Below are 24,939 nucleotides of genomic sequence, written 5' to 3' on the forward strand. Positions count from 1 at the left end.
ACAGTGGAGAAAACTCAGCTACATTTTCTGGGGAAGGAGGACCAAATGGATGAGTGCTTCCCTCCCTATTCCATACCACAAGACTGTGTAAATCCCTGGGATTAAGGACTCCAGGAAGGAGGAAGGCTAACTCCCCCACTCCCCTGGTAGATTAGCTGCTAAGTCATATACAATAATGGATATGCGACAATTCTTGCACACCTGAGTTTATGGACTGACATTCATACCCTCTACTCAGTTTTGCAATTTTCTAAATGAAGGTGCTGAGGAAGGCGGTTACCTTGTTCATTTCAGCTTTTTCTAGAAACTTTGCCCTCCACCTCCCAAACCTAAAGCAGTACCTCCTATCCCAGCCCCATCCCTCCCACATACCACAAAAAAGCAAACAAAAGTCCTAGCCCTGTCAGTTTACAGATCTTTTCACTGAGGTGGTTGACGCTGGCTGGTGTGATGGAAAGCCCCAGGGCAGGCACTGTGTGTATTCCTGGCGCATCACTTTTGCTCAAAGATTTGGGAAAATATTTTTATAAGAAACTGGGTTAAATTAAGGAGTAAAGGGCAAAATTCACATTTCAAAAAAAAGATGAAATTCCAGACTTCAAAGGAACTTTTTTCTTGCAGGAAGGGGACCTCCCTGTTTCAGAACCCCATGTGGATCTCCACTGGAGTTCTTCTGAGAAGAACACTTCTGTGGAAGACTTTGAGCCGCGCTGGCTCCGCGCCCGGCCTGGCTCTGGGCCTCTGCCCTGGCTTGGGCTGAGGCTCCTCAGGGATATCGCGTTCTTGTTAATATCTGCTCACGTTTCTAAACTCACAGCTTGTCAGCGCCTACACAACCTGAGAGGTATTGCCAGGTTCCAGCTCGCTCTTTTCCCGAGGGGAAATGGAGAATCAGCAGCTTAAAAGGACTTGCCTGGGAAGCATCCAGGCTTCCCAGGCCAAGGCTTCTCTCAGTGTCCTTGGCCACCTCCATCCTTTAATCCTGCTTTAACCCTTGGCCCCTTGGTGTTTTGCAGAGAACCTCATCCCCCACCCACCCACCCCTGGCCCATAGTTCACCCTGCAATTCCATCCTTGGCGGCCCTTCCTCCCCCCTGGAGTATCTGGCGCCCATGGGGGTGCTTAGGAAAGTTTAGTGAATTAATGACCGCTGGTTCAAACAAATGCAGCAGAGCCCAGTCTAGGGTCTGGTGAAGATGTGGTTGGATGGGGGTGAGGGGGTGATTTACTCCGCCATCTCCCAGTGCAGCCCAGAGAGAGGGGCTAGGGTCCGCGTTGGAGGACTGGAAAGCGCCTCATCAAGCGTGCAGAAGTACCAACGCAAGTTGGCAGGGGTAGCCTCCTCTCGCCGCCCAAGGTTCTCCGGCGGGCGCGCAGCCGAGCCGCCTGGATGGTGCAATCTCCCGCGCGCCTTGCATTGATCAAAAAAGGGGTTGAAACAGTAAACGCGAGGAGGAGCAACTGCTCTCGATCTCGACGGGGGAGCACGACCAATGGGGATGCGAGCCCCGTTGCACGAACCAATCAGCGCAGGGCCAGCGACAGCGCGGGCCAATGGGGGCGCCGGCTCGGCGCTGGAAGAGAGCACAGAGTCGGCGCCGGCTGCAGGCTTGCGCTGCCCACGCGATCGGTCCTTTCCAGTCGACTCCCAGTTCCCGCTTCTGCACCATGGACTCCCTGATGCAGGTGGTCAACTTCGGGCCCGGGCCCGCCAAACTGCCGCGCTCGGTAAGTCCCCTCTAGCGCGCGCCGGCAGTGCGGTCCGGGCGGGAGCAGGCGCGTGGGTGGCTGTGCATCCCTGCACGGGGCTCCCGGATCCCCACTTCCTGCCCGGAGTTCCCCGAACGCTCTGCACTGGCGTGCACTCCCAGTGTAGGATCTATCGTGGGTGGGCCTCTAGAAGGATGCATTGGGGGAGGAACTCGGCGAGGCTTGCTTGTGAAGCTGTGGCTGGCGCCGGCTACGGGTGCGCCGCATGCAGAACCCTGCCCGCCCGGGAGTGCTGGCTCGCTGCGCTGGCACCTGCAAACTCCGGCGCTGTGCCTTCAATCCGGCCGGGCCGGGGGCGCGACGGAAAAGAAAAAGCTCCCAACTCTGCGTTCGCCTCGCCCCGCAGTGCTGCGAACCAGGCAGTGTTGAGTGGATGCGTGAATGGACACTGTGAATGAATGGTGGATGAGGATTGCGTTAACTGGAGGGAACTGCAAACTGGAGGCCCGCGCACGACCCCCTCGGAAGCAGTGTTGCCTTTAGCCAGCACTTGGAAACATTGCTTTTCAGAAATGTAAATTTAAAAGCCTTCAGTCCAGCCCAGGCTTTCCCTCTTTATCTCTCAGATACCCCACCCGTCCCCAAAGCCTTTTTTCTCTCCTCTGTTTCACGCGTAGATTTTTTTTTTTTTTCCCCAACTGGCGTGTCCCCTAAAGGCATGCTAATATTCAAATTCTGGTAGGCCTTGGGCTGCTAGCCCAGTTCGGTTCACTTTGTTCTGGAGCAAATGAATGACTAAATTCTCCCCTGGGCCATTACCAGACCTTTCAAGTGCAAGTGGAACTTAATCCCTGCCTTCCCAGCCCCCAGCCGGGTTCCGGCTCCTCCCCTAACCTCCAAAACCCACTCCCTCCACATCCATTCTCCCCTCCCACCGCCCAAGCTGTGAAGGGGGCCAAGTCTCTACTACGCCTTGGACGCACTGACCCCTGCCGCTGCTGTTGTATTTTTATGTTTCTAACCAGGATGACTGATGATATGTTGTAGCAACATGGTGCATAGCCAAGTGTTTTACAATTATCTGCTGTTGAACTGAGTAGAATCTCCTTGGGACAGAGACTTCTCTGTGTTGTGATAAGAGCAGAGAATCTTACAATTGTATAAGGGAAAGGACATTTTGCTTTTCTGGGGGCAGCGCTAGTAGGAGCTGAGAGTACAGGGCTTCGTTTTTTCTTAGTTATTGCGGTCTGTTTTAGGTGAGATTCCCTGCCAGAGCTGTGCAAACGTTTGTTTCCTCTACCCTCACCGTTTTTTCCCTCTCTGTGTTTTGGAGTCTTCTGCGCATTTGTTTCCTGTGTAATTTGTTCTGCATTTATTATAAAGGCAGTTGTTATCAGTAGTACAATTATTTATTATTTATTTTCCTGGGAGGATTTATGCCCTCCTGGGTGCTCTCCAAGCTGGGGGGGGGGGGGGGCAGATGTTGCTATTTATGTGTCTTCTCGATTTAATTGAAGTATAAGGATTAGAGAAGATTTGCAAACTTTTTTTGACTGTAACCACAATGAAAAATATATTTCACAAAATGACCAAGTACCTGCACATAATTAAAACAAAAGGCTTATGAAATATTTAGCCTAATGACTACAACATGCACAATTTTGTATTCTATTCTGCTCTGGTCTATTCTAGTTCATTAAAAAATTAGTTATGATCCACAAAAGTGGTTGCATTCTGCAGCTTGAAAAAAATAAACTCCACTGGATTAGAGGGGTATGCTTTTTGGGTAGAAGATTTTAAAACTTTTTATAATGATTTTGGTTATAAACTTTTATAGATGTCTTTTCAAGGAATACTATCTATGAGAGAAATACAGTCTGAACAGAAGTTCAAGGATGATTCTATCAGAGACAGAAGTTTGTATTTACTAAAGACAAGTATTTGCTAAAAGTTTGTTTGATCAGCCATTGCTAATGTGTCCAACAAAAACGATGACAAAATCTTTTTTTTTTTTTAATTTTATTTATTTATTTTTGGCTGCGTTGCATCTTCGTTGCTGCACGCGGGCATTCTCTGGTTGCTGCGAGCGGGGGCTACTCTTCCTTGTGGTGTGCGGGCTTCTCATTGCGGTGGCTTCTCTTGTTGCGGAGCACGGGATCTAGGCACGTGCACTTCAGTAGTTGTGGCACGTGGGCTTCAGTAGTTGTGGCTCACGGGCTCTAGAGCGCAGGCTCAGTAGTTGTGGCACACGGGCTTAGTTGCTCCGCGGCATGTGGGATCTTCCCGGACCAGGGCTCAAACCCGTGTACCCTGCATTGGCAGGCAGATTCTTAACCACTGTGCCACCAGGGAAGCCCCGATGACAAATTCTTGAACCTCTTTTTTTTGTCTCATTCTTTATTTATTTATTTTTTTTCATTCTTTATTTTTAAAATGGTGTTTTTTCAGACAAGTTGCAATCCAGTTTAGATTATGGGTTTTTTTTTTTAATTTTAATTTTTCACTGCATTGGGTCTTTGTTTCTGCACGCAGGCTTTTCTCTAGTTTCAGTGAGCAGGGGCTGCTCTTCGTTGTGGTGTGTGGACTTCTCATTGCAGTGGCTTCTCTTGTTGCGGAGCACAGGCTCCAGGTGCGCGGTCTTCAGTAGTTGTGGCATGCAGGCTCTGTACGTGTGGCTCGCAGGCTCTAAGAGCGCAGGCTCAGTAGTTGTGGCGCACGGGCTTAGTTGCTCCGCGGCATGTGGGAATCTTCCCAGACCAGGGCTCGAACCCGTGTCCCCTGCATTGACAGGCGGATTCTTAACTACTGCGCCACCAGGGAAGCCCTGGATTATGTTTTATGAGGTCTTTAGCCTGTATCTTTTAAGGGAACCTCCTTTGATGGCAGGATGCTTCTACAGAGGGTTTATCTCACCTATTTTGTGTACATTTTTAGAGCATTTCTTTCTCTCTTTTTACTTTATGGCAGATTGCTCATACACAAAGGTAGAGAGGGAATAATATAACTAAATTCACGCACCCATCCAAAATTTAACAACTAAGGACATTTTGCCAATCTTGTTTCAGCGCTCCCTGCCCCATACCCTCTTTCTCCCCTTCTGCCCCTGGATAATTTTAAAGCTGATCACAGATATCGTGTCATTTCACTCGTAAACAATGCAGCATGCATCTCTGATAAGGGCTTTCTATTCTTCTTACTGAAGTGTGTGTGTGTGTGTATATATACATATATATATGTATATATACACATAAATCTATGTAGATACATATATGAAATAGGTGTTTTTCTTTCAGTGTGTAGTAATTTACATTTAATTGCCTTTGGGAAAAAAACAATGAGGCACCTCCCTAGAAAGTGAGCTATGTGTTTGGGGGTGGGGGTAGGGAATGAGCCTTGCCCCCCACCCGTTTCCTGGCACGGGAAGATTGGCCGTAAGATGGGTCCCACCTGTCCAGTTGTCCTTGTAAGGCAGACTGTGGTTATGGGATTGCAGTGATCTTACAAGATGGGTCAAGGGGCTGGATTAGGGCATACAGCTAAGCACCTCTGGAGCCACAGCTGAGATTCTTCACCTGCAAATTGGGGATGAGAATATCACCTTCAGGGCTGTTGTTGAGGGGAGAGTGCAGTACATCAGTACCCCTGACGAACCTTAATTCACAGCAGGTGCTTCCTAATTCCTGCCCATCCCACCCATCCCAGCAGACCAAAAAGATGGAAAATTGAGTTATCAGTTTAACTTGGGCCTAATTGATTTTTTTGTTGTCCCCCACAACTTTATGCTTTTTGTGCCTTTGCTGTCAGAGTGCAAATGCAATTGTGGAAGGGACATTTTTCTAGGGAATTAGACTTTTCCCAAAGGTCTGAAGTTGACAGGTAAAGAATTGTTATCAGAAAACTTCTATACTTGATCTTTTTTTAAGTCCAAGTGAGTTTTTATCTCTAAATAAATTCATACCTTTGGAAAAACTGTCTTAGCATCAGTCACGTTGCATAATTTCACTCTCAACTTGAGTATAAGTTGCATCATCGGGGCTGTGGGCAGGGACATAAGCTTCTTCACAGGCCTGGTGGGTGGATCCTCTCCCCTGTCCCTCCCCCACTGCAGTTTGTATGTCCAGAGTTGTGCACAGCATATTGAAATCATCTTAAATTTTCTTTTATTTTTTTCCTAGGTATTGTCAGAGATACAAAAAGAATTATTAGATTACAAAGGAGTTGGGATTAGTGTTCTTGGTAAGATTTACTTTTGGATTCTGTGAATGTCCAGGATTCAAAGGGAACCAATTAAAATGCATCATCAAGCCTAGAATTTCTACTGGGTCTTCCTGTAGGCCTTTGTAGATATATTTTTAAATTTTAATAACTTCCATAGCATGTTTGATCAAAGCAATTTTGAAAGCAACATAAATGCTGGTGAGGGGTTTATATGTCTCAGTTACTGTCGCATCATTGGTTTTTGCTATGCATAGGATCTGAGATCAAAAGATCCTTTAACAGTGATCCATTAACAGTGCCCAAACATTTGTAAAATTGCTTCACATTCATTTTACAGTTTTTGCTGTTCTTAAACATGAACTCATTAATGTTGAAAAGTACACAAGCCTTTTTTTGAAGATCTTGCCTGTTAATAATTTCATGAAGTTTCTTTGAGTTCTAAAATTTACTTTTTTTAAAATTTAATTTTCTTTTTCTTTTTTGATATTTCCAAAGGCTACAGACTATTAAGAGACTGTAGGTTTAACTGTGTGCTCATTGCTGTTAAATTTTGTTCCTGTGGGTCTGGCACATGCACCTAGATTTCTGTGAAGTGAGAGCACAGTGTGGAATTTTGTGCTGATGTCCTAAGGGCAGCATTTATTTGCATACAATTCCTGTTTGTGAGAAAGATGTGAGTGATCAGAGACCAAAGGATAAATTAGTACATGGCTCGCTCAGTGAATATTGCCGCTTTTGAAAAATCATTGTGCTGTGACAATAAGGTTAAAATGTTTGCAGTTTGAAAATCAATTTGGATTGTCCCTTAAAGTAAGTGTGGCCCACAATTTGAATGGAAAATAACTGACACTTCCTTTTGTTATTTGATTTGCAAATTTTGTAGTTACAGCTACAGTTAACTTTTGTTGCTTTGGTTTTGAACTGGAATTTTTTTTCTTGTTTTTCTTTCCACAGAAATGAGTCACAGGTCATCAGATTTCTCTAAGATTATTAACAACACAGAGAACCTTATGCGGGAATTATTGTAAGTTTAAAATTTTAAAGACAAAATTGTGTTACTCTTGTTTGGTAATCCATATACGTGGGTGTCTGTTGCATTATTTTCTAGACTCTGCTGTGTGTTCAGAATATTCCATTCTTACAAATAATCTTGTTAAGATTCTTCCAAATTCACTAGATCAGTATATATAATGCTTTTTATTTGTTCCTCATCCTGCGTTTGTATTTTTATTTTATGTGGTTTTTCCAAAGATTTGAAATCATTTTATCTGGGAAAGATTTTTTTTAGCACTGTGGAAGTTAAACGGGCTTAAAAGGGATTTAAACGACAAAGAAGTGGTCAAATTTTTTTTTTTTTTTTTTTTTTTTGCCGTATTGCCGTACGCCGGCCTCTCACTGTTGTGGCCTCTCCCGTTGCGGAGCACAGGCTCCGGACGCTCAGGCTTAGCGGCCATGGCTCCCGGGCCCAGCCGCTCCGCGGCATGTGGGATCCTCCCGGACGGGGGCACGAACCCGCGTCCCCTGCATCGGCAGGCGGACTCTCAACCACTGTGCCACCAGGGAAGCCCAAGAAGTGGTCATCTTTGTCAGCATAATTAACTATAACTTAGTTCACTGGCTCTTAAAGTATTGCCTCATACAACCTGTCAGAATCAACTCGTGTGGGAAGTATTAAAAAATTCAAGTGCTGGGCCCCATCCAGACCTGTTGAATCAGAGCCTTTCTACAAACTTCATTTCTAACAGGCTCTTTGGGCAATTTTAAGGGTTCTGAACTCTGGGAACTGCTTCTCAAATGAACTTTCCTAGTTATCTGCACTGCTCTTCTTACCCAGAGGAAACTGTGTTCTTAAACAGATTGCTGCTTAAAGGAGAGGTTTTATATATTATATAAATATATTCACATAGAAATATGAATACGGTCATCTTGAAAACAAAACATTCTGGTTTTTTTTTTCTGCTCACAAAACTAGTGCATGTTCATGGTGGAAAGTTTAGGGAAAAAGCAAACTCACAAAATCAACCATAATTATCTATAACCCCACCAGTCAGGGGTAATCACTGTTAACGTTTTAGGGTCCATCCTTGCATTATTTCATTAACAAAATTGGAATTATACTAATTATTTAATAACTTTCCCTTTAAATTGCATTGATAAAATGCTTCAGATGGGGCGGGCTTGGTGACATTTTTGTGAGGAGCCCTTGAAACCCGTGCTAATGTCCGTGTTTGGAGCCGGTAATCATCTGCTTGGCTTAGCATGCCAGGGATGCCTGCTGGGTCCCTGTCATGTTCACAGAACAATCGCATCCTTCATGGGGTGGGTACTTGGAATGTTGGCCCAAGAGATATGGCATTTGACCCACACGCTTGTGAGCCTTTCCAGCTTGAACTTCCGGTTCGATTTATGGGCCAATTTCTTTGTACCCCTGTACCTAGACCTCTGTCTGGTGTCTTTCCATCCATTTCTTGGCCTTGTTCACTGCCCTGCATCTGAATAACATAAACCAGGAACGCTGCCTTGGGCTGCCATCCTCCCAGCTGCTGACATGGTTAGAGTCTCCTAAGACCTGTCTGTGTGCTTTGCTAGCCTCCTGAGCCCTGGATATAGGCAGGCACGGTTCACAACCAGATATATGCACGCCATCCCTCATGTTGGCGAGACCAAGACCCTCTCACATTGCCCTGCCCTTTGGTGCTTTCCTTACACCTCTGTGCTGAAGCTCTGTCCCTTGGCCGTCTGCCTTCCGTGTAACCTGTTCCCAAGCTCTGACATTGCTCAAAGGCTTGGGTCCAGTTTCCCTGGCCTTACCCTACTGCCTGTAACCATGCCAATCACCATTTTAATTTTCCATGTTGCAATCAAATATTTTTGCTGTTAATCTTGATATATATTGGGTAGGTGATACAGGCTTAAGTCTAAAGGATTATCAAAGATCCTTCTCCAGTGTCCACCTGGTTCATAGCATGGACCAGCACATATATACTTTTAGGACTTTTAGTTGCAAATGACAGAAGCCCAGCTCTTGGCTTACGCAAAAAAAAAAAAAAAAAAAAAAGGAATGTATTATCTCATATAACAGAAAAGTGCAGGAGTGATTTAGGAGCTCACATGATGTCAGGAAGGTCTTTTTCTCCATCTCCTGGCTCTGCTTTTTTATATGTTGGCTTCACCAGATGGCCACCAGTGGTTGCAGGTTTAGCTCCTACAAGTTCTTTATTTCCCTCAATAGAAACAGCTCCTCTTTTCTAGAAGTTTGGATCCAGGTCTCAGAACCAAACCACACTGGCCAGCTTGGGTCACGTGCTCATCCCCTGGAGCTGGGATTGGCCACCCTTGAACCAGGTGGACTGAGAGTGGCAGCCGATGCTTCCCTAAAGGAACAAGCAGGGTGTTACTAGCTCTGTCCAAAAAGTAACCATAGGCTTCCACCACAGGGCCCAGTAAATATCTGTGCAAGGAATTGAGTAGATAAATGACTGGGTTGGGGAAGGCAGAGATGGGGCTTGACCATCGTTCTTGTAGTGTACCCACCCCAGGGTAAAGTGCTGGAAGGGCATCACTCATTCTCAATTTTTGACCCTGTTTACTGTCACCTCTGCTTCTGCCCAGAGCCATTCCAGACAACTACAAGGTGATTTTTGTACAAGGAGGTGGGTGTGGCCAGTTCAGTGCTGTCCCCTTAAACCTGATTGGCCTGAAAGCAGGAAGGTGTGCCGACTATGTGGTGACGGGATCCTGGTCAGCTAAGGCTTCGGAAGAAGCCAAGAAGTTCGGGACTGTGAATATTGTCCACCCCAAACTTGGGAGTTACACAAGTAAGTGCTGGGAGCTGAGCTGGACTGTGAAATGCTGGCTGGCAGGTGGTCCCTCCTCAGCTAGCAGGTCACCCCTGCCCCGGGCCATTCTTTCATCCCCTTGTCAGTAGTTAGTCTGATACCATTTAGATTGGCTGTCTGTTCCTGTTAAGATTACTAATGGGCTGCTGCAGAAAGAGTATGCCTAGGCTGCTGACTTAGCTGCAAAGCCCTGGGGCTGGTTTGGCTTTAGGTATGGCTTGATCAAGGGCCGCCTACAATGTCTCCCAGTTCTGGTGTCTTTCCGTGTCTCCTCCACAGTCAGGAAAGCTGCCCCCTCCTTTTTAGAAGATGGCTGCAGCTGCTCCTGACCTTATATTGTCTCACGTTTCAATGCCTTCGCTCATGCATTCCCAGTAACAGTCTCATGTCTCCTGTGTCCCATTCTGTATCAGTCAAGCGGCCTTGCCTGAGTTGCATTGTACCTTCGGGGCTGTGGGTGGAACCGGTTCTACTGGAACTGCATGGGCTGAGAGTCGCGGAGGCTGACGCACACAGGAAACTGTCAGTGGACATAGGATGGATGGATACTGGGAAACAAGGAAAAAACCCAAATACTCCCATGCCATTCTTGAAGATTATTTGCCCCCAGTAACAGTCAAAGGGGTGGGATGGGTCATCTCTTTAGGATGTTGGTGGTGATTGTAATGTAAGATGGATAGGGTGCTTTCACTTGTGAATGCTCTGGGATCTGTCTTCCCCTGCTAGGGGAGGGGTGTCATTCCTGGTTGCCTCCTATCTCCCTAAGGAAAGAGGGGAGGAAACGTGTGGAGTCCCCAACTTGTCTCCTGTGATAGAAATTCCAGATCCGAGCACCTGGAACCTCAGCCCGGACGCCTCCTATGTGTATTACTGCGCCAATGAGACCGTGCATGGAGTGGAGTTTGACTTTATCCCTGATGTGAAGGGAGCAGTGTTGGTCTGCGACATGTCCTCAAACTTCCTGTCCAAACCAGTGGATGTTTCCAAGGTAGAGTGTAAAAGAGGCCTGCGCCAGCGGGGGGCGGGTCGGGGGGAACCAGCCTCTCGGTTTCTCTGAGGACATTTTCATATATACCAGAATGAGGAAAGGCTGACAGCGTGGGTTGTCAGAATGTTTACGTCCTGACACACCCAGCCCTGTGTTAATCGTTGTCTCCCAGGGGTCACACTTGAGTCCTTGGGGAATTCATCTGCCTCTGAGAGTGGCGCTTAGAAAATCCTTTTGTCAGCATCTTGGGAGTTACTTGCTGTCATCAAGGAAAGCTTGGGGGGCTTTGAAGGAGCCCCACCTTGCTTTGTACCCAGCTCAGCTCCTAGAGCATGGACGTGACGTGTAGATTTCTGAGCAGCTCCCCAGGTGCATGCCATGGGGGGTATGATAGCTGTAAGGAATTTAAAACAAACTAAGAAGTAGCCTGCCTTTTAAAAAGTTGTGGTAAAATATACTTACCATAACTTTACCATTTTAACCAGTTTTAAGCGTACAGCTCAGTGGCATTAAGTACACACACGCTGTCATGCAGCCGTCAGCACCATCCATCTGCAGAACTTCTTCTTCCCAAACTGAAACTCTGTCCCCATTAAACAATAACCACGGTCCTCCCTCCCCCCAGCCCCTGGCAACCACCATCCTACTTTTTTTATTGGCCTCTGTGAATTCAACTGTTCTAGATAACATCACGTAAGTGGAATCATGCAATATTTGTCCTTTTCTGTCTGGCTTATTTCACTTAGCATAATGTCCTCAGGGTTCGCCCATGTGGTAGCATGTCAGAACTTTGTTTCTTTTTAAGGCTGAGTAGTATTCTGTTGTATGGATGTACACATTTTGTTTATAGCCTGCTTTTTATTTTCACTCACCATGCACTGGCATTTCTAAACCATGTCAGCTATAAAATACTCCCTGTCGAGCCACACTGTCTCCCGTCCTCCCACTTGGGATGCCACTGAATTTTCCTACAGGTTTCATGGGGAGACGTGGAAGAGGGCTCTACATCTTACACGAAAAAATTTCCCAAAGTATCTTTAAACATCTCTTTTTTTCTAAAATTTCTTCTCTCTCAGGCAGCTTGTCCCATTATTTCTCAGTGTCTTCTGATTATCCCTTTATACAAATATAAATGGATAAAAAAATTGATTTCTTTAGGTTACCAAGGACAGCAGCCTTATTTTAAATATGGGCTTGGACGTAGAAAAGAGGTATACTAGAGTGAATACGAATAGATACGAGACCTCCACAGTGATGGGTTTGGGCTGGCCCCTCCCTGGAGAGAAGGATCAGACAGATTTGTAATCTGCGGGCTCTGAACTCTTGAGTATCGATTTGCTGTCCCGGATAGAGATTCCTTTAGAGAAGGGAATGCACTCCGAACAGGATTAAAATAGAGTCACTTCCTCATACAAATTGTGCTTTGGAAGGAGATTGGGAAGTTTGACTACATTTATGAAAAATGACCCAGTGCATCTAGAACAGCAAGCTTTCTCTTTTGCAGTTTGGTGCAATTTTTGCTGGTGCCCAGAAGAACGTTGGCTCTGCAGGGGTCACGGTGGTGATCGTCCGAGATGACCTGCTGGGGTTCGCCCTCAGAGAGTGCCCCTCGGTTCTGGATTACAAAGTGCAGGCCGGAAATAACTCCCTGTATAACACACCTCCCTGCTTCAGGTAACTCCGGGGTATGGCTTGGGGACCAGTGAGGAGGTCTCAGTATTTCCCATCAAAACTAGTTGACTTTTGAAAGTAGGGCATAATGCCACGAATCAGTGATCTAATAGCCCAGATATCCTATTAAGATTCTCTGCCCAGGGCTTCCCTGGTGGCACAGCAGTTGAGAGTCCGCCTGCCGATGCAGGGGACGCGGGTTCGTGCCCCGGTCCAGGAAGATCCCACATGCCGTGGAGCGGCTGGGCCCGCGAGCCATGGCCGCTGAGCCTGCGCGTCCGGAGGCTGTGCTCCGCAACGGGAGAGGCCACAACGGTGAGAGGCCTGCGTACCGCAAAAAAACAACAAACAAAAGAAGATTCTCTGCCCAGTTCACCTCTCCCTTGTCCCCTCTCTGTGCACTGTTTGATCAGCTTTCCTTGCCTTTCTTTTGGGGTGTTTTTGTTTGATCTTGGTAGCCTTGGTGGTTCACCATTAACCCGAAAGCTTTCTGCACATGAAGTGTCATGCTTGCATCTCAAACAACCAGTGCGGCTTTGGAGAAGGACTTTCAGAGGCCGGGCTACTGGTCTTTTTCTTTCCTTACTGGGTCTGCTTGAAGCTGGCTGCCTGGCATCTAACACACTGGCTGGAACAAACGCCTCTCTGGTTTCTCACCCAGTCTGCAGGGGTCCTGTTAGCCTGGCTTCCCCTTATCCGAGTGAGAGGCTGCATTACAGCACTTTTGGGGAGAGTAAGGCTACCCCACCGTACAGTCTTTTAACTCCCAGACTCAGGTAGTTTGTGAAAATCTTTGTGACACCTAGGATTTAACAATTGCCTGAGAGATTTTACTACTAACAAGCTGTGTGACCTTGGGCAAGTTGCTTAACCTATCTGTGCAGCAGGTGTCTCCAGGAGTAATTGGTTGCTGTGAGGATTGAATGATTAATACATATGTATAAAATGTGCTTGGTGAGTGCCTGGCTCTCAGTGACTTATAAATGTTAGCTGCTGTATTATTATTGTGGTTTCTGTTTTATCCCCAGCCTTAGCAGCGGGGATAAAGAGCCAGAGTCTATAGATTGTCTTATCTTTCCAGGGCAGCTATGATGTAAAATAGTGATGTGTATGACCCTCTTTATCTCCCAAGCACCCTAGGAGGTGGGTACTCTTATTATTATTATTCCCATTCTGCAAGTGAAGAAGCCAAAGCCATACTTCAAGAAGTGGCATAGCCGGGGTTTGAACCCAGGCGGTCTGGCTTGAGAGCCCAGATATGCACACCCTGTATCTTTGTGCTCTTCTCAGGCAAAACTCTCAGTGTGGGTTTGTGTTGGAAAGATCCCATCTCTGGAGAACAGTTGGCTCCTGGGAGTCCAGCTCTCTGAGTCTCCCGGGTTTTCCAGGGATGGTAGAAGTTCTCTTGAAAGAGCGTACGAAGAGGGGCTCGGGCTGGTACAGGCTGCGCCTCCGTGGGGTTGGGGCTTTGTGAGAGGTCTCCCTCTGAGGCGCTGCCTGCAGGAAATTTCTTCCACATAATTTACCAGGGGAGGAAAGGAGCTTTTTCCAAAGTTAGAATTCTGATGGAAATTTTTGCTGGTTTTCTGTGCGGCTCGCATGGGCCGGAGCAGCTTCTCACTTTGTGTCCCCTGCTCTCCTCGGGGCATGGAGGGCTTCAGTGCTTACTTTCCTGGTCACCTGTCAATCCCACTCTGTTTCACCCCGGTTGAAAGTGCTTCTGAAGTGCCTGGTAGGGATTGGTGGGCAGGGGTGAACCTCTCTCACCTGCCCGTCTTATCTCTGGGGTTTCTGGCAGTGGAAAAACCGGTGACCACCAGCCAACTGGGAAAGGAGCAGTGCCGTGCTGAGCGGTGCAGGACAGTTGGGGAGCCTGAGTGCAGGGCCCCTGGAGAAGGAGCTTCGGCTCCAGGCTGTGAGGTGGCAGGAGGTGGCGGGAGGTGTCTGTCCTTACCTGTTAGAACGTGCAGCCAGGGCCTGGCTTGCAGGCAGGTGAGTCTTTCCTGGGGGCGGGGGGGCGGGCAGAGGCCACCACAGCTCCGCGAGTGCGATGGTGGGAGAAGGCAGGGAGAGCCCTGGCCCTGAAATGGGGCCTGAAATGGGGCTGGCAGTTCTGATCAGAGCAGGGGGAGCTGTCACGCCCTCTGGCACCTTCTCCATGAGTGACCGGGAAGCACATTTTTAAAAACTCCAATGGATATGTGTTAAGATGCAGTCGGGTAATATTAGAGTGAAAACTCAGCAGAAACAGTGAGAAAGCAGATCAGTCTGTCTAGTGGGAGATAAAAAGGTCTGGAGTCAGACCTGGTGGGCGCTGAGAGAAAGTCCTCCTGTGAGTGACTCAAAGAGAGTCACTCCCCTACCAGCCCCTGTGCAGGCCTCCACCCCAGGCCCTGACCGGTCGGGCCAGCTGGCCAACCTGGGCACCTGGGGTTGGGGCACAGGCTGGGGGAGGGCAGATACTCCCCGCCCAGAGCCTTCCTGCCCGGAGAGTGGGCTCAGCCAGACACCCAGAAACAAGGGTGGAAAAGGGGCGAAGTTTCCTCTCCAGACAGATCAGAAGAGTGAACGCTGAGACCATCTCGGGGCAGGATCGCTAATAGTATTTGATCAGAATCATATAAACGTGGAGGACCAAAGAGATTGGGTTAAAGGTATTCTGACCCAAGACACCCCTTGGTGTCTTGCTTTCTTTTACCCCGAAAGAAGAGAAAAGGAAAAAAGTAAGTCTGTATAATTGAGTAGTTACCCTAAATCTATGACTTGAAAAACTTAGATTTCATTTGGGGTACTTCAGCTTTCAAGATTAGAAAATTGTAGTTCATGCAGTGAGAACAAGCAGTGAATGGAGAGAGGAAGCTTTGTGCAGAGCACCCTCCCCCGGCCCTGGATGTAAGGGGATAAGGCACCCAGAACACTGCAACTTTGTATTACATGGAAGCCCTTGAAAATGTCCCAAGTTTGAAAAGAAGCTCTTTTTTTTCTTTCAAACTTGGAGCCAAGTGACCACAGGCCCTGGGCGGTTTGAACTGAGCCTTCCTGTGGTTGCCTGTAGCCCTGAGCAGTGAATTGGGGTGGAATAAAGGACGGCGTGGGCGTCCTGGGCACTAAGCCCAGTTCATGGACAAGCAAACGAATGCCTAAACTTCCCTTCTAAGCCCACAAGACAGTTTTACTTACTACGACTAACTAGCTGTAGTGTGAGGTAAAGTAACTAATAAGAAACAAAATGACCCTACTGACCCAGGCTGCCTTACTTATCAGCATAGGAGTGTGGGCTGCCAAGGGGGCCTAGTACTTCAGAGCAGCCAGGGAGAGTTTCCCGGGGAACTTTCTGGTGTGCTTTTCTAATCCCTAGTGCCCACAGAGTATTTCTTGTTGCCTTAAAAAATTAACACATGGTCTTGGCAAAGATTCCTGAGGCGAGCAGAGCCTGCGGGGTAACCATTGTTAACTGCTTGCTGTGTAGGGCATATGCAAACAGAGCCGTCTGTTTAATTATGCAGATGGAACTTTACCATATAGGCTGTTCTGTGAATTCTTTTTTTCTATCCAGCAACGTACTGTGAACACTGCCTTGTCAGCTCAGACGCCTGCCTTTTTTACCCCTTTGAATTGCTGTGTGATATTCCAGAGAATGGATCTGCTGTGATTCATGTAGTCATTTAATGCGCAGGCTGAGACAGTGTACCTGCGCTGTGTGGGGCAGGGGACATTTTAGAAGTGAAGCCGTACTCAGTTAAAAGTTAACCCTGGGCTTCCCTGGTGGCACAGTGGTTGAGAGTCCGCCTGCCGATGCAGGGGACACGGGTTCGTGCCCCGGTCCTGGAGGATCCCACGTGCTGCGGAGCGGCTGGGCCCGTGAGCCATGGCCACTGAGCCTGCGCGTCCGGAGCCTGTGCTCCGCGACGGGAGAGGCCACAACAGTGAGAGGCCCGCGTACCACACACACACACACACACACACACACGAGATTAGCCAGAGAGTGTGGGCAGTGAGTCTGGGCATAGGGGTGAGTCACACAGCAAGAGGGAAGTGTGTTGGTGCTGAGGTCTGGCTGGGACTGTGGATCTGGCCTGAGCCTTTGCTGCAGCCTTGATTTGATGAATCAAATAGCAGCAGCTTGGGAACCCTGGGGTAACAGAGCTGTAGGCAGAAGTGAAGCTCGGCTTCCAGAAAGTGCTGTTGAACCGGCAGCCACCCGCAGGTGGCTCGCTGTGATTGGATCATGTGGCGGGGTGTGTTGCTGTGGTTTGTGGGGGAGTGAGCAGTTTGGGGTTAGATGGAAATTCGAGAGCACCTTACGGAACAGAGAAGTGGGAGGGCAGCACCGTATCTGGAACACATGCCTACACGTCCACACACGCGCACGTGTGCTGTGATGCCCCTGTAGCGGCTGCTCTCAGCAGCTGTGTCTGTGGCTTGGTGCCAGCCTGGCTGCCCCGCTGGCAGGTGAGAGAGTGGGTGAGGGTCCTGGAGCCCCTAGTAAACCAGAGGCCTTTGTTACTGTGGAAAGAGCTGGGGCTTTGGAGTCAGACCATCTCGGGTTGGAATCCTGGCTTTCTCGGCCACTTATTGGATGACTTTAGCCAAGTTACGCTGTCTGAGCCTGTTTCCTCATCTGTAAAGTGGGATAATGGCAGCTCTGGCCTCGGATTTTTTTGATCAATATAAGGGAGAGTCCTGGACCGCTGAACAGTCCTTCCCCTCTCTTACTTTCTTCTCTCTCCTTTGCTCCTCTGATTTCTCAGTCCTTATACAGAGAGCTCCAGCCGAGGCTGTAAATTATTCAGAGGCGATTTTCTGCTTTGAGCTCCCTTGCCGCTGCCCCTAGCTGCCATTTCTCATTCCTCCCAGGGCTGTCTGGGGAGCCAGGCTGGGGAAGCTTCCACCGGGGCTACTGCGTGGTTCTGGGTGCTGGCTGTTCCCTGCCCAGTGCCCGCTGGGCAGCCCAGTGTGGGCTCTGCTACCTTCTGGGGTAGAAACACCGGGATTCTCCACACACCTGGAGGCAGTGAACGAGCCAGTCAGGTATCTTGGGCTTCTCTGGGACAAGCTTCTGGTGTTCGAGCGTTTCCCCCTCCCCACCCTGTCATGTTAGTAAGTAAACGAGGAGGCAGCTGTGCCTGGGGGTCCCCACCCCAGGTCTTTGCGGGACATTGATGCTCAGCAACTAAGTTTGCACAGATTATTATGGGGGACCTTTGTCCCACTCATACAGAGGCCGTAGCTGAGCACAGACGTTTTCCACGCTCCCAGTTCGAGGAGGATGGTCTCTTTTCCCCGGGAGACCTCTGCTCCTGTCCCGTGGGCTTTCAGTAAGGTGCACAGAGAGCTCTCAGCACCTTTTTATTTTTTATTATTTTTTTGGCTGTTCCGCGTGGCATGTGGGATCATCGTTTACTGACCAGGGATCGAACCTGTGCCCCTTGCAGTGGAAGTGAGGAGTCTTAACCATTGCACCACCAGGGAAGTCTCCTCAGCACCTTTTTAAGCAGAGGGGCTTTCAGAAGATCACTGGGAAAACCATCCGCTGCTCTTCAACGTCTTGTGTTTTGGGCTTAGTTTAGAGCACTTAACTAGTAAAGATACTACATAGTACACCTGCCACACGCCAGCCCTGCACTAAGCCCTTCACCCAACCCATTTCCTGCAGTCCCCCCAAGAGCACTGAGGTCTCTAAGTGACAGAGTTGATATTCTGGCTCGGTAAACGATGCACCCAAGCTCTATGAAGGGCCGAGGTGCAGCGGGTCCTCCTGGAAGCGCATCCCACCCCGTCTGCACTCCTGTGTCTCAGATGAGCCTCCTTCAGATGTTCCTTGTCGCCCTTACCTCATAACTCACCGTTTCACCAACACACAATTCTGCCTCTTCTCATTCCCAATTCAGAAAAGCCTATGGAGGGCTCTGATTGGTCCAGTTAAGTCCCCTGCTCAACTCTGAAACCAGGGAAGCAAGGGACCCCGCTGGGTCCTCCTGCTGGGTGGAGTTGGGAAGGGCAGGGCAGCTGAAATGCTGGGTGTCCACCATCGGTTGGTAGGCCTCCCTGTTTCCAGGTGGGAAAGTCGAGGTTTGGATCCCTGGGGTGACTAATCCTGGGTAATCTGTTGGGGCAGCACTGGTTCTAGAGTCAGGACTAGGACTTGGAGCCCAGGCTTTTGGGCACTCTGCCACCCTGCCTCCGCCCGGTGGTGGGCTATGCGCCGGGGCTTTGCGGGAGGAAAGGTGAACACTGTGCTTCCAGCCTTCCAGGGCTGCAGCGTCCAAGACACGGGCGCCCAGGAATAGAGAATAAAGAGCCAGTGGTAAAAACTAGGGGAAGTGTGGGCAGCGGGCTCTGGGCGTTCAGAAAGCGAAGAGTTAACTGGTGGGGGTGGGGAGCTAGGTGTCTGAGGATGCTTGTGGCAGGGATAAAATGTCAGCAGGGGTGGAGACAGGGAGCTGTGTTCCAGGTGTCATGAAGAGTTTGCGTTCGGGCTTGGGCTGGACTGGTGGGCACCGATGTGACCTCTAATGAAGAGTCTAATTAACCCTCTTTTCTGAATGGCCCCCAGGGGCCTAGACTTGGGTTGATCTTCGTTTTTGCTCCGTGACACGCTCCTGTCCTTGGTGTACACATGGCCCACTTTCATCTTGTCTATGTCTAATGGTGTCTTTAAGTCTGTTTTAGTACGACTTCAGACTGTTTGCTTGGGTGTCTTTCCACTTGTGCAAAGCTGAACTCAATGGATATATGTATTTTTTAAAAAATTATTTATTTATTTATTTATATTTTAAGATCTTTATTGGAGTATAATTGCTTTACAATGGTGTGTTAGTTTCTGCTTTATAACAAAGTGAATCAGCTATACATATACATATGTTCCCATATCTCTTCCCTCTTGCATCTCCCTCCCTCCCACCCTCCCTAACCCACCCCTCTAGGTGGTCACAAAGCACCAAGCTGATCTCCCTGTGCTATGCGGCTGCTTCCCACTAGCTAGCTATTTTACATTTGGTAGTGTATATATGTCCATGCCACTCTCTCACTTTGTCCCAGCTTACCCTTCCCCCTCCCCGTATCCTCAAGTCCATTCTCTACGTGGATATATGTATTTTTTACTCTTTATTTCAGCATCTATGTCATGGGCTTGGTCCTGGAGTGGATTAAGAACAACGGCGGTGCAGCAGCCATGGAGAAGCTTAGCTCCATCAAATCGCAAATGATTTATGATATTGTTGATAATTCTCAAGGATTCTATGTGTAAGTTGATGGGGTTTTATCTCACATTTTGCCTCTTGTGAATTTAAGAATGTGTATATGCCATGTCCTTTTGGAACATGGATGCAGCCACCTTTCGCTGAGACACCGAACTCCTCAGGAGCATGAGTTAGGTAAGTCTTCTCTCCTGCCTCCCATTCCCAGGAATCCCGGGCTTTGGGACCTGTCTCCCAATGGGTGGTAACGTTTCTCACACCACAGACCCCGGGGCAGACCCCTCTCCCCAACCTCACCTCCTCTGTATGTCCCCTGGGGACAAAACACATACTTGCTGGAAGCTCTCAGCTTTACCTCAGGACTCACTGGAGACCCTTGGTATAAACACCCACTCCTGGCCCCTCCTCTGGGTTATTTACCCTTTTAGGAAAGTATACTCTTTCACTTATTACAGGACAAACATTCCCATCCCAGGCCTGCAGTTGGTGAATGGAATTGGCTCTGGTATGAGTTGACTCCTAGGTAAATGTTTTTGTGACTAATTGATTCATGAACATGTGTTGACCGCTGGACCAACACCAGAGAGCGTATGGGCCTTGTATTGATCTCCTAGGGCTGCCAGAGCAAAGTACCACTAGCTTGGTGGCTTAAAACAAGAGAAATTTATTTTCAGTGTTCTGGAGTCCAGGAGTTCAAAGGCAAGCTGTCAGCAAGGCTTTGCTCCCTTCAGAGACTCAGGGAAGAATCCATTCCTTGCCTCTTCCAGCTTCCAGGGGCTTCAGGCATTCCTTGGCTTGTGGCTGCCTCACCCGAGTCTCTGCCTCTGAGAGGCCTTCACATGGCCTCCTCCTTTCTTGTGTGTCTTGTCTTCTGTCTCTTACATTGGATTTAGGGCCCACCCAGATAATCCAGGATGATTGGGCTCATCTAGAGATCTTAGCTTAATTGCATCAGCAGAGACCCTTTTTCTAGGTCACATTCGCAGGTTCTGGAGGTGAACACGTGGGTAAACCTTTGCAGAAGCCACCGTTCAACCCCCTACAACAGGCCTGTCACCAAAATGCCAGATATAAAGTACCTAGTACGGTGCCTGGCACACAAGGAGCTTGACAGATGATGTTTTCATTTGCTTTTCCCCTCCTTCAAGGTGGGGACAGCTGTGGGAGGACCAGACTTTATGCTCTGTATGCACGTGTGTTTATACACTTACGTGCGTAAACACTTACACTCATTTGCCACGCCAGGACCCCCATCTTAGCGGCCTTTACTCTTTGGAGTTCAGTGTGTTGTAAGAAAAAATATCTGACTGACAATAACAAGGGAATTTTCACTCTTTTAAGAATTTAGTGGGCCTTGTAGGACAAAAAAATGGTGCCTCAATCCTGCCTTAGAATTGTATGTTTTACCCAAGATTTGCTAACACATCTCCATAACCATCCATGGGTGGGGTTGTACTTTTGGGACAAGCCTAACTGCTGCTGTCCCCTCTGCCCTTAAATGCCTGCCTGCTCCTATGAGTTCTTGGCTTGTGATGACACCCCAGCCACAAGCCCTCAGGGAGTCTGGCTTGGCTGAACGACTTGACCTTTGGGGTCTTCTTCCACATGCCATCTGGGGGAAGGGGTACACACTGTGCATTTCTGCCTGCTCTGTGGTTCTGTGGCTTGGCCCTGGGGAATCTTCCACTTTAGAGCCTGACGTGTGAGAGAGGAGACCAGGGTACTCCCCTAGCACTTACTGGAGCCGTTGTAACATGCATGATCAGCAGGAGATGGTCCAAGGAGTTCACGGCCAAGGGCTAAATAATGAGCCATGAGCTGGGGGCAGGGAGATACTGCTTTGGCTGGAGGCGAAGGGAGGGCTTTTACATGAGCTTGAGCCTTGGACAGGAGTAAGAATTAGGCAGAGAAGAAGGCGGAAGTACTTTTAGGAATTTTTAGGAAGGCAGGGAATGGCCTCTGCAAAGCACTGAGGGAAGAAAGTAGTGTGTTTGGAGAGCAGAGAGTGGGCTACCTGAAGGGCGCGGCTCGTGCTGGGATTGAAAAGAAAGTCTGGAAAGGTCTGAAGACATGTTTAATTCACTAGCTCATTTATCCATTAGTCTATCTACCCATCCACCCACCCATCCATCTACCCATCCATCCACCCACCCATCCATCCATCCATCCATCCGTCCATCCGTCCGTCCGTCCGTCCGTCCATCCATCCATCCAATGGCGCCTGAACGCTCCTCTGTGCTAGCCTTATTCCAGGCTCTGGGGATACCCAGAAGAATAAGTCACCTTTCCTGGCTCCATAAGAGTGACCAGGATCTGAGCGTGAGTAAGAGCACACGGCAGCTATTGTGGAGGGGAGACCAATTTTCTATGAGCTTTTGGCTCTGTATATTTCTCGGGAGATGTGAAGGCACAAAATGGGAGGGCAGGAAGCATGGTGATGCCTCCAGAAGAAATCCAGGAAATTAAAAACAAAATAAAGCATAGAAGGAACATCAAGAGTCCCCTGAATTCTCTCCCCGCACTTGAGATCCTTTAACTGCAAGCACCCAACCTGGCATTTCCCAGAAGGCAGCCTGTTGAAGCCAATGTGGCAGGCAGGTCATCTCCTGAGGAATCTCATCACCTTCCCATGCAAAACTCCTCATTCACTTATGAACAGCCTTGACCCCGAACTTGCATCCTCTTCCGAATAAACCTCTTTCTGGGAACTTCCATTCACCCCCCCCACCCCGGTCCGCCTGCCCAGAAAAGGTCATCCGGCTCATGGTGTACCTCTGGGACCTTGTTACCAGGGTCAGTAGCAGGCTTTGCTCCCTCTCTCCTCTATGTTAGCAGTTGGACGCTCACTAGTTGTCTCTGTGTGCACTTGGGTTTTCAGGAAGTTCTTTGCTATGGAAATATGGCCCCGAAGAGGAGGTGAGCAGTTAAATGAGAATGCATGTGAATAAAGAGTATGTAATGTAGACGTTAAGAACATGGGCTCTTGCACTGGGTAATTTGTGTAAAGCACCAGAAACCGTATTTGACACATAGGGAGCATTCCTTAAGGGTTAGCTCTTAATAGTATTTGTGGTTATTCTTGAAAGCACCTAGGATGTTCCTGACACATAGTGTTTAATGTGTATTAGATATTAATTTTAATATGATAAAGCTGTTGAAGTGATCAAATCCATATCTACATCTGAGGTCACCTTTTCTCACTTTCATGTGGGGTCCAGACCTTAGGAAAGAGAGGGAAGCATGTGATGTGTCTAGTGACAACCCCAAGATAAAATAAAGCAGGCAGAGCCCTTGGCACTTTACAGCTATGAATACATTTTATTGTCATCACAACCCTGTGAACAGACAGTGTTTTACAGCAGCACAGATAGGTTAGGGTCAGGTGCAGCGGGGAAGTGGGATCAGGCAGGATAGGAACATGGGGAGAGTCAGGGGTGCTGGTTCCAGAGCCTTTACTAAGGAAACAACAAAAATCACAAATGATAATGACTTTTTATTTCAAAATGCAGGAATCAGTGGAAAAACTAGAAATGATCATGCTCAGAATTGTGATCAGTTCTGTCTAAATATGTAAAAGTCAGTTACTTTCCCATACTTCAGAAATAACAATAAAAAGCAAGGAAAGATCCCATTCGCAGTAGTCACAGAAATTAGTAAGTATCTAGAAGTCAGTTCAGTGTTCACCTGAAAAAGTTAGTACAAAAGGATAGATGAAACATTTTAAACATACATGTTAACATTAATAAAATGTAAATGCTAACATATGATCTATTAACATATAAAGCCACTGGCAGAGGGAAAGACAGATAGGTGGAAAAGTCCAGAAACTGGTCCCTGTTTACTTGAGAATTGTATTTTAACTTAGACAGTTTTAAAGTCTAACGTGACTTTTTGTCTAATTGACTGATTGAAGCATTGATAATTCATTGAAACAGAAATTAGATATTTGCATCACAGCATACACAAATTCTAGTCCATCGAAAAGATGCAAATGCAACTAAATGCAAGTAGCAGATATAAAATACAGGAGAGACTTTCTGTACAGGGAGTAAAGCCTTCCTAAATAAGCCATAAAACTCAGAAGCCATAAAGTAAAAGATATTTAATTACATGAAAATTTAAAACTTTTCTACAGTTCAAGACATAAACAAAACAAAATGACAGACGCAAAAGTTTGGTAGCATATTAACATATAAAGGTACTGTTGATATAGAGAAGAACCCACAAATAAATGAAAAAGGATAACCAAATGTTAAAAAGGCAGAGGGGGTGGTTTCTAACTGTATGAGCAAACAACTCAGAAGAAACACAGCTGGTTAATAGATGAATGAAGAGGGGCCAACTTCTTTAGGAAATGCAGATTAAAACCATGGGATTTTCTTCCCCTCTGATCAGCCGAAATTCTAAAGACTGATAACATCTGGTGTAGGCAGGGGAACAAACACACTTTGGGTATGTTAAGTAAAAAAATGTGTTCAATTTTGGAGCGAGGTTTGCAGCGTCCATCAAAGTCCAAAACTCTGCTGCTCTTTGACCAAAGCCTTTTACTTCTAGGCACCTGCCCTCTGCCGGTACTCTGCCTTGCACAAAAGTGTGCATAAAATCAGGCACCCGCAAGTCCAATGAGGGATACTTACGTAATGGAGAAAATCTAGAGACAACCCGGATGTCCTTCAGGAGGGGTCTGGTGAAGGAAATTAAGATCCACCCGTAGTATGGAGTAACGTGTACGTGGAGAGCGGGGAAGGTCTGTGAGCAAACTGGGAAGATGACCTGATATCAGGTCAAAAGGAAAAAGAGCAGGTGTAGAAAAGGACATGTCTGTTATTCCACTTAGAAACCCACAGTGTTTGTATTTGTAAATACGATATGTGTATATATGTACATATGGAAACACGCATATATACACGTATACACATTTGTGTATCCGATCCTGAAAATGCGCCGAAGACTGTTAATGGCAGCCACCTCTGTGGAAGGGAATAGATCTTCATATTTTTACTCTAGTTTTCCTAATCGTGTGCAAATTTAGAATTAGTTTTTTATTTAAAAGGCAGTCAGGAGAGGCCTGGTGACTCTTTTGTGGGCTTCTCTCACCTCAGGATGCACTCTTCTCGCCCTTCTTGTTTCTGGTTTGTCTTTGGAGCAGACACCGCTGAAATGAGCGTCTTGTCTTCGCTTGCCAACTGCCTGCGGTTTTCTTGCGCCCTCCTAACCCTCGCCACCTTTGTGAGACGCTGTTTCATGCTGAGGTGGTGCCTTTCCCCTCACACATGCCCCTCTGGTACCTTGGGAAGTCCCGGGATTTCTCAGT

The 24,939-nt window shown here is 47.7% G+C and overlaps 2 protein-coding genes across 3 annotated transcripts in view; both read left to right on the top strand.

The window, feature by feature from the left end:
- CEP78 (centrosomal protein 78) overlaps positions 1–1,136 on the top strand; it is a 68,941-nt gene extending 67,805 nt beyond the window's left edge. The window contains exon 17 of the mRNA XM_065879900.1: positions 1,017–1,136. Within this exon, the coding sequence (XP_065735972.1) occupies positions 1,017–1,136 (120 nt within the window). The remainder of the gene's footprint in view (positions 1–1,016) is intronic.
- Positions 1,137–1,595: 459 nt separating this feature from the next.
- PSAT1 (phosphoserine aminotransferase 1) overlaps positions 1,596–24,939 on the top strand; it is a 29,528-nt gene continuing 6,184 nt past the window's right edge. Inside the window, exons 1-7 of one of the 2 annotated variants that reach the window (XM_065879147.1) lie at positions 1,596–1,728; positions 5,886–5,946; positions 6,883–6,952; positions 9,541–9,746; positions 10,583–10,755; positions 12,260–12,429; positions 19,543–19,671. In XM_065879147.1, the coding sequence (XP_065735219.1) occupies positions 1,669–1,728; positions 5,886–5,946; positions 6,883–6,952; positions 9,541–9,746; positions 10,583–10,755; positions 12,260–12,429; positions 19,543–19,671 (869 nt within the window). In that variant the 5' untranslated portion in view covers positions 1,596–1,668. The remainder of the gene's footprint in view (positions 1,729–5,885; positions 5,947–6,882; positions 6,953–9,540; positions 9,747–10,582; positions 10,756–12,259; positions 12,430–19,542; positions 19,672–24,939) is intronic. The other variant, XM_065879148.1, reaches the window with a different exon arrangement.

Source organism: Phocoena phocoena, chromosome 6 (assembly GCF_963924675.1).
Source record: "Phocoena phocoena chromosome 6, mPhoPho1.1, whole genome shotgun sequence".
Taxonomy (NCBI): domain Eukaryota; kingdom Metazoa; phylum Chordata; class Mammalia; order Artiodactyla; family Phocoenidae; genus Phocoena; species Phocoena phocoena.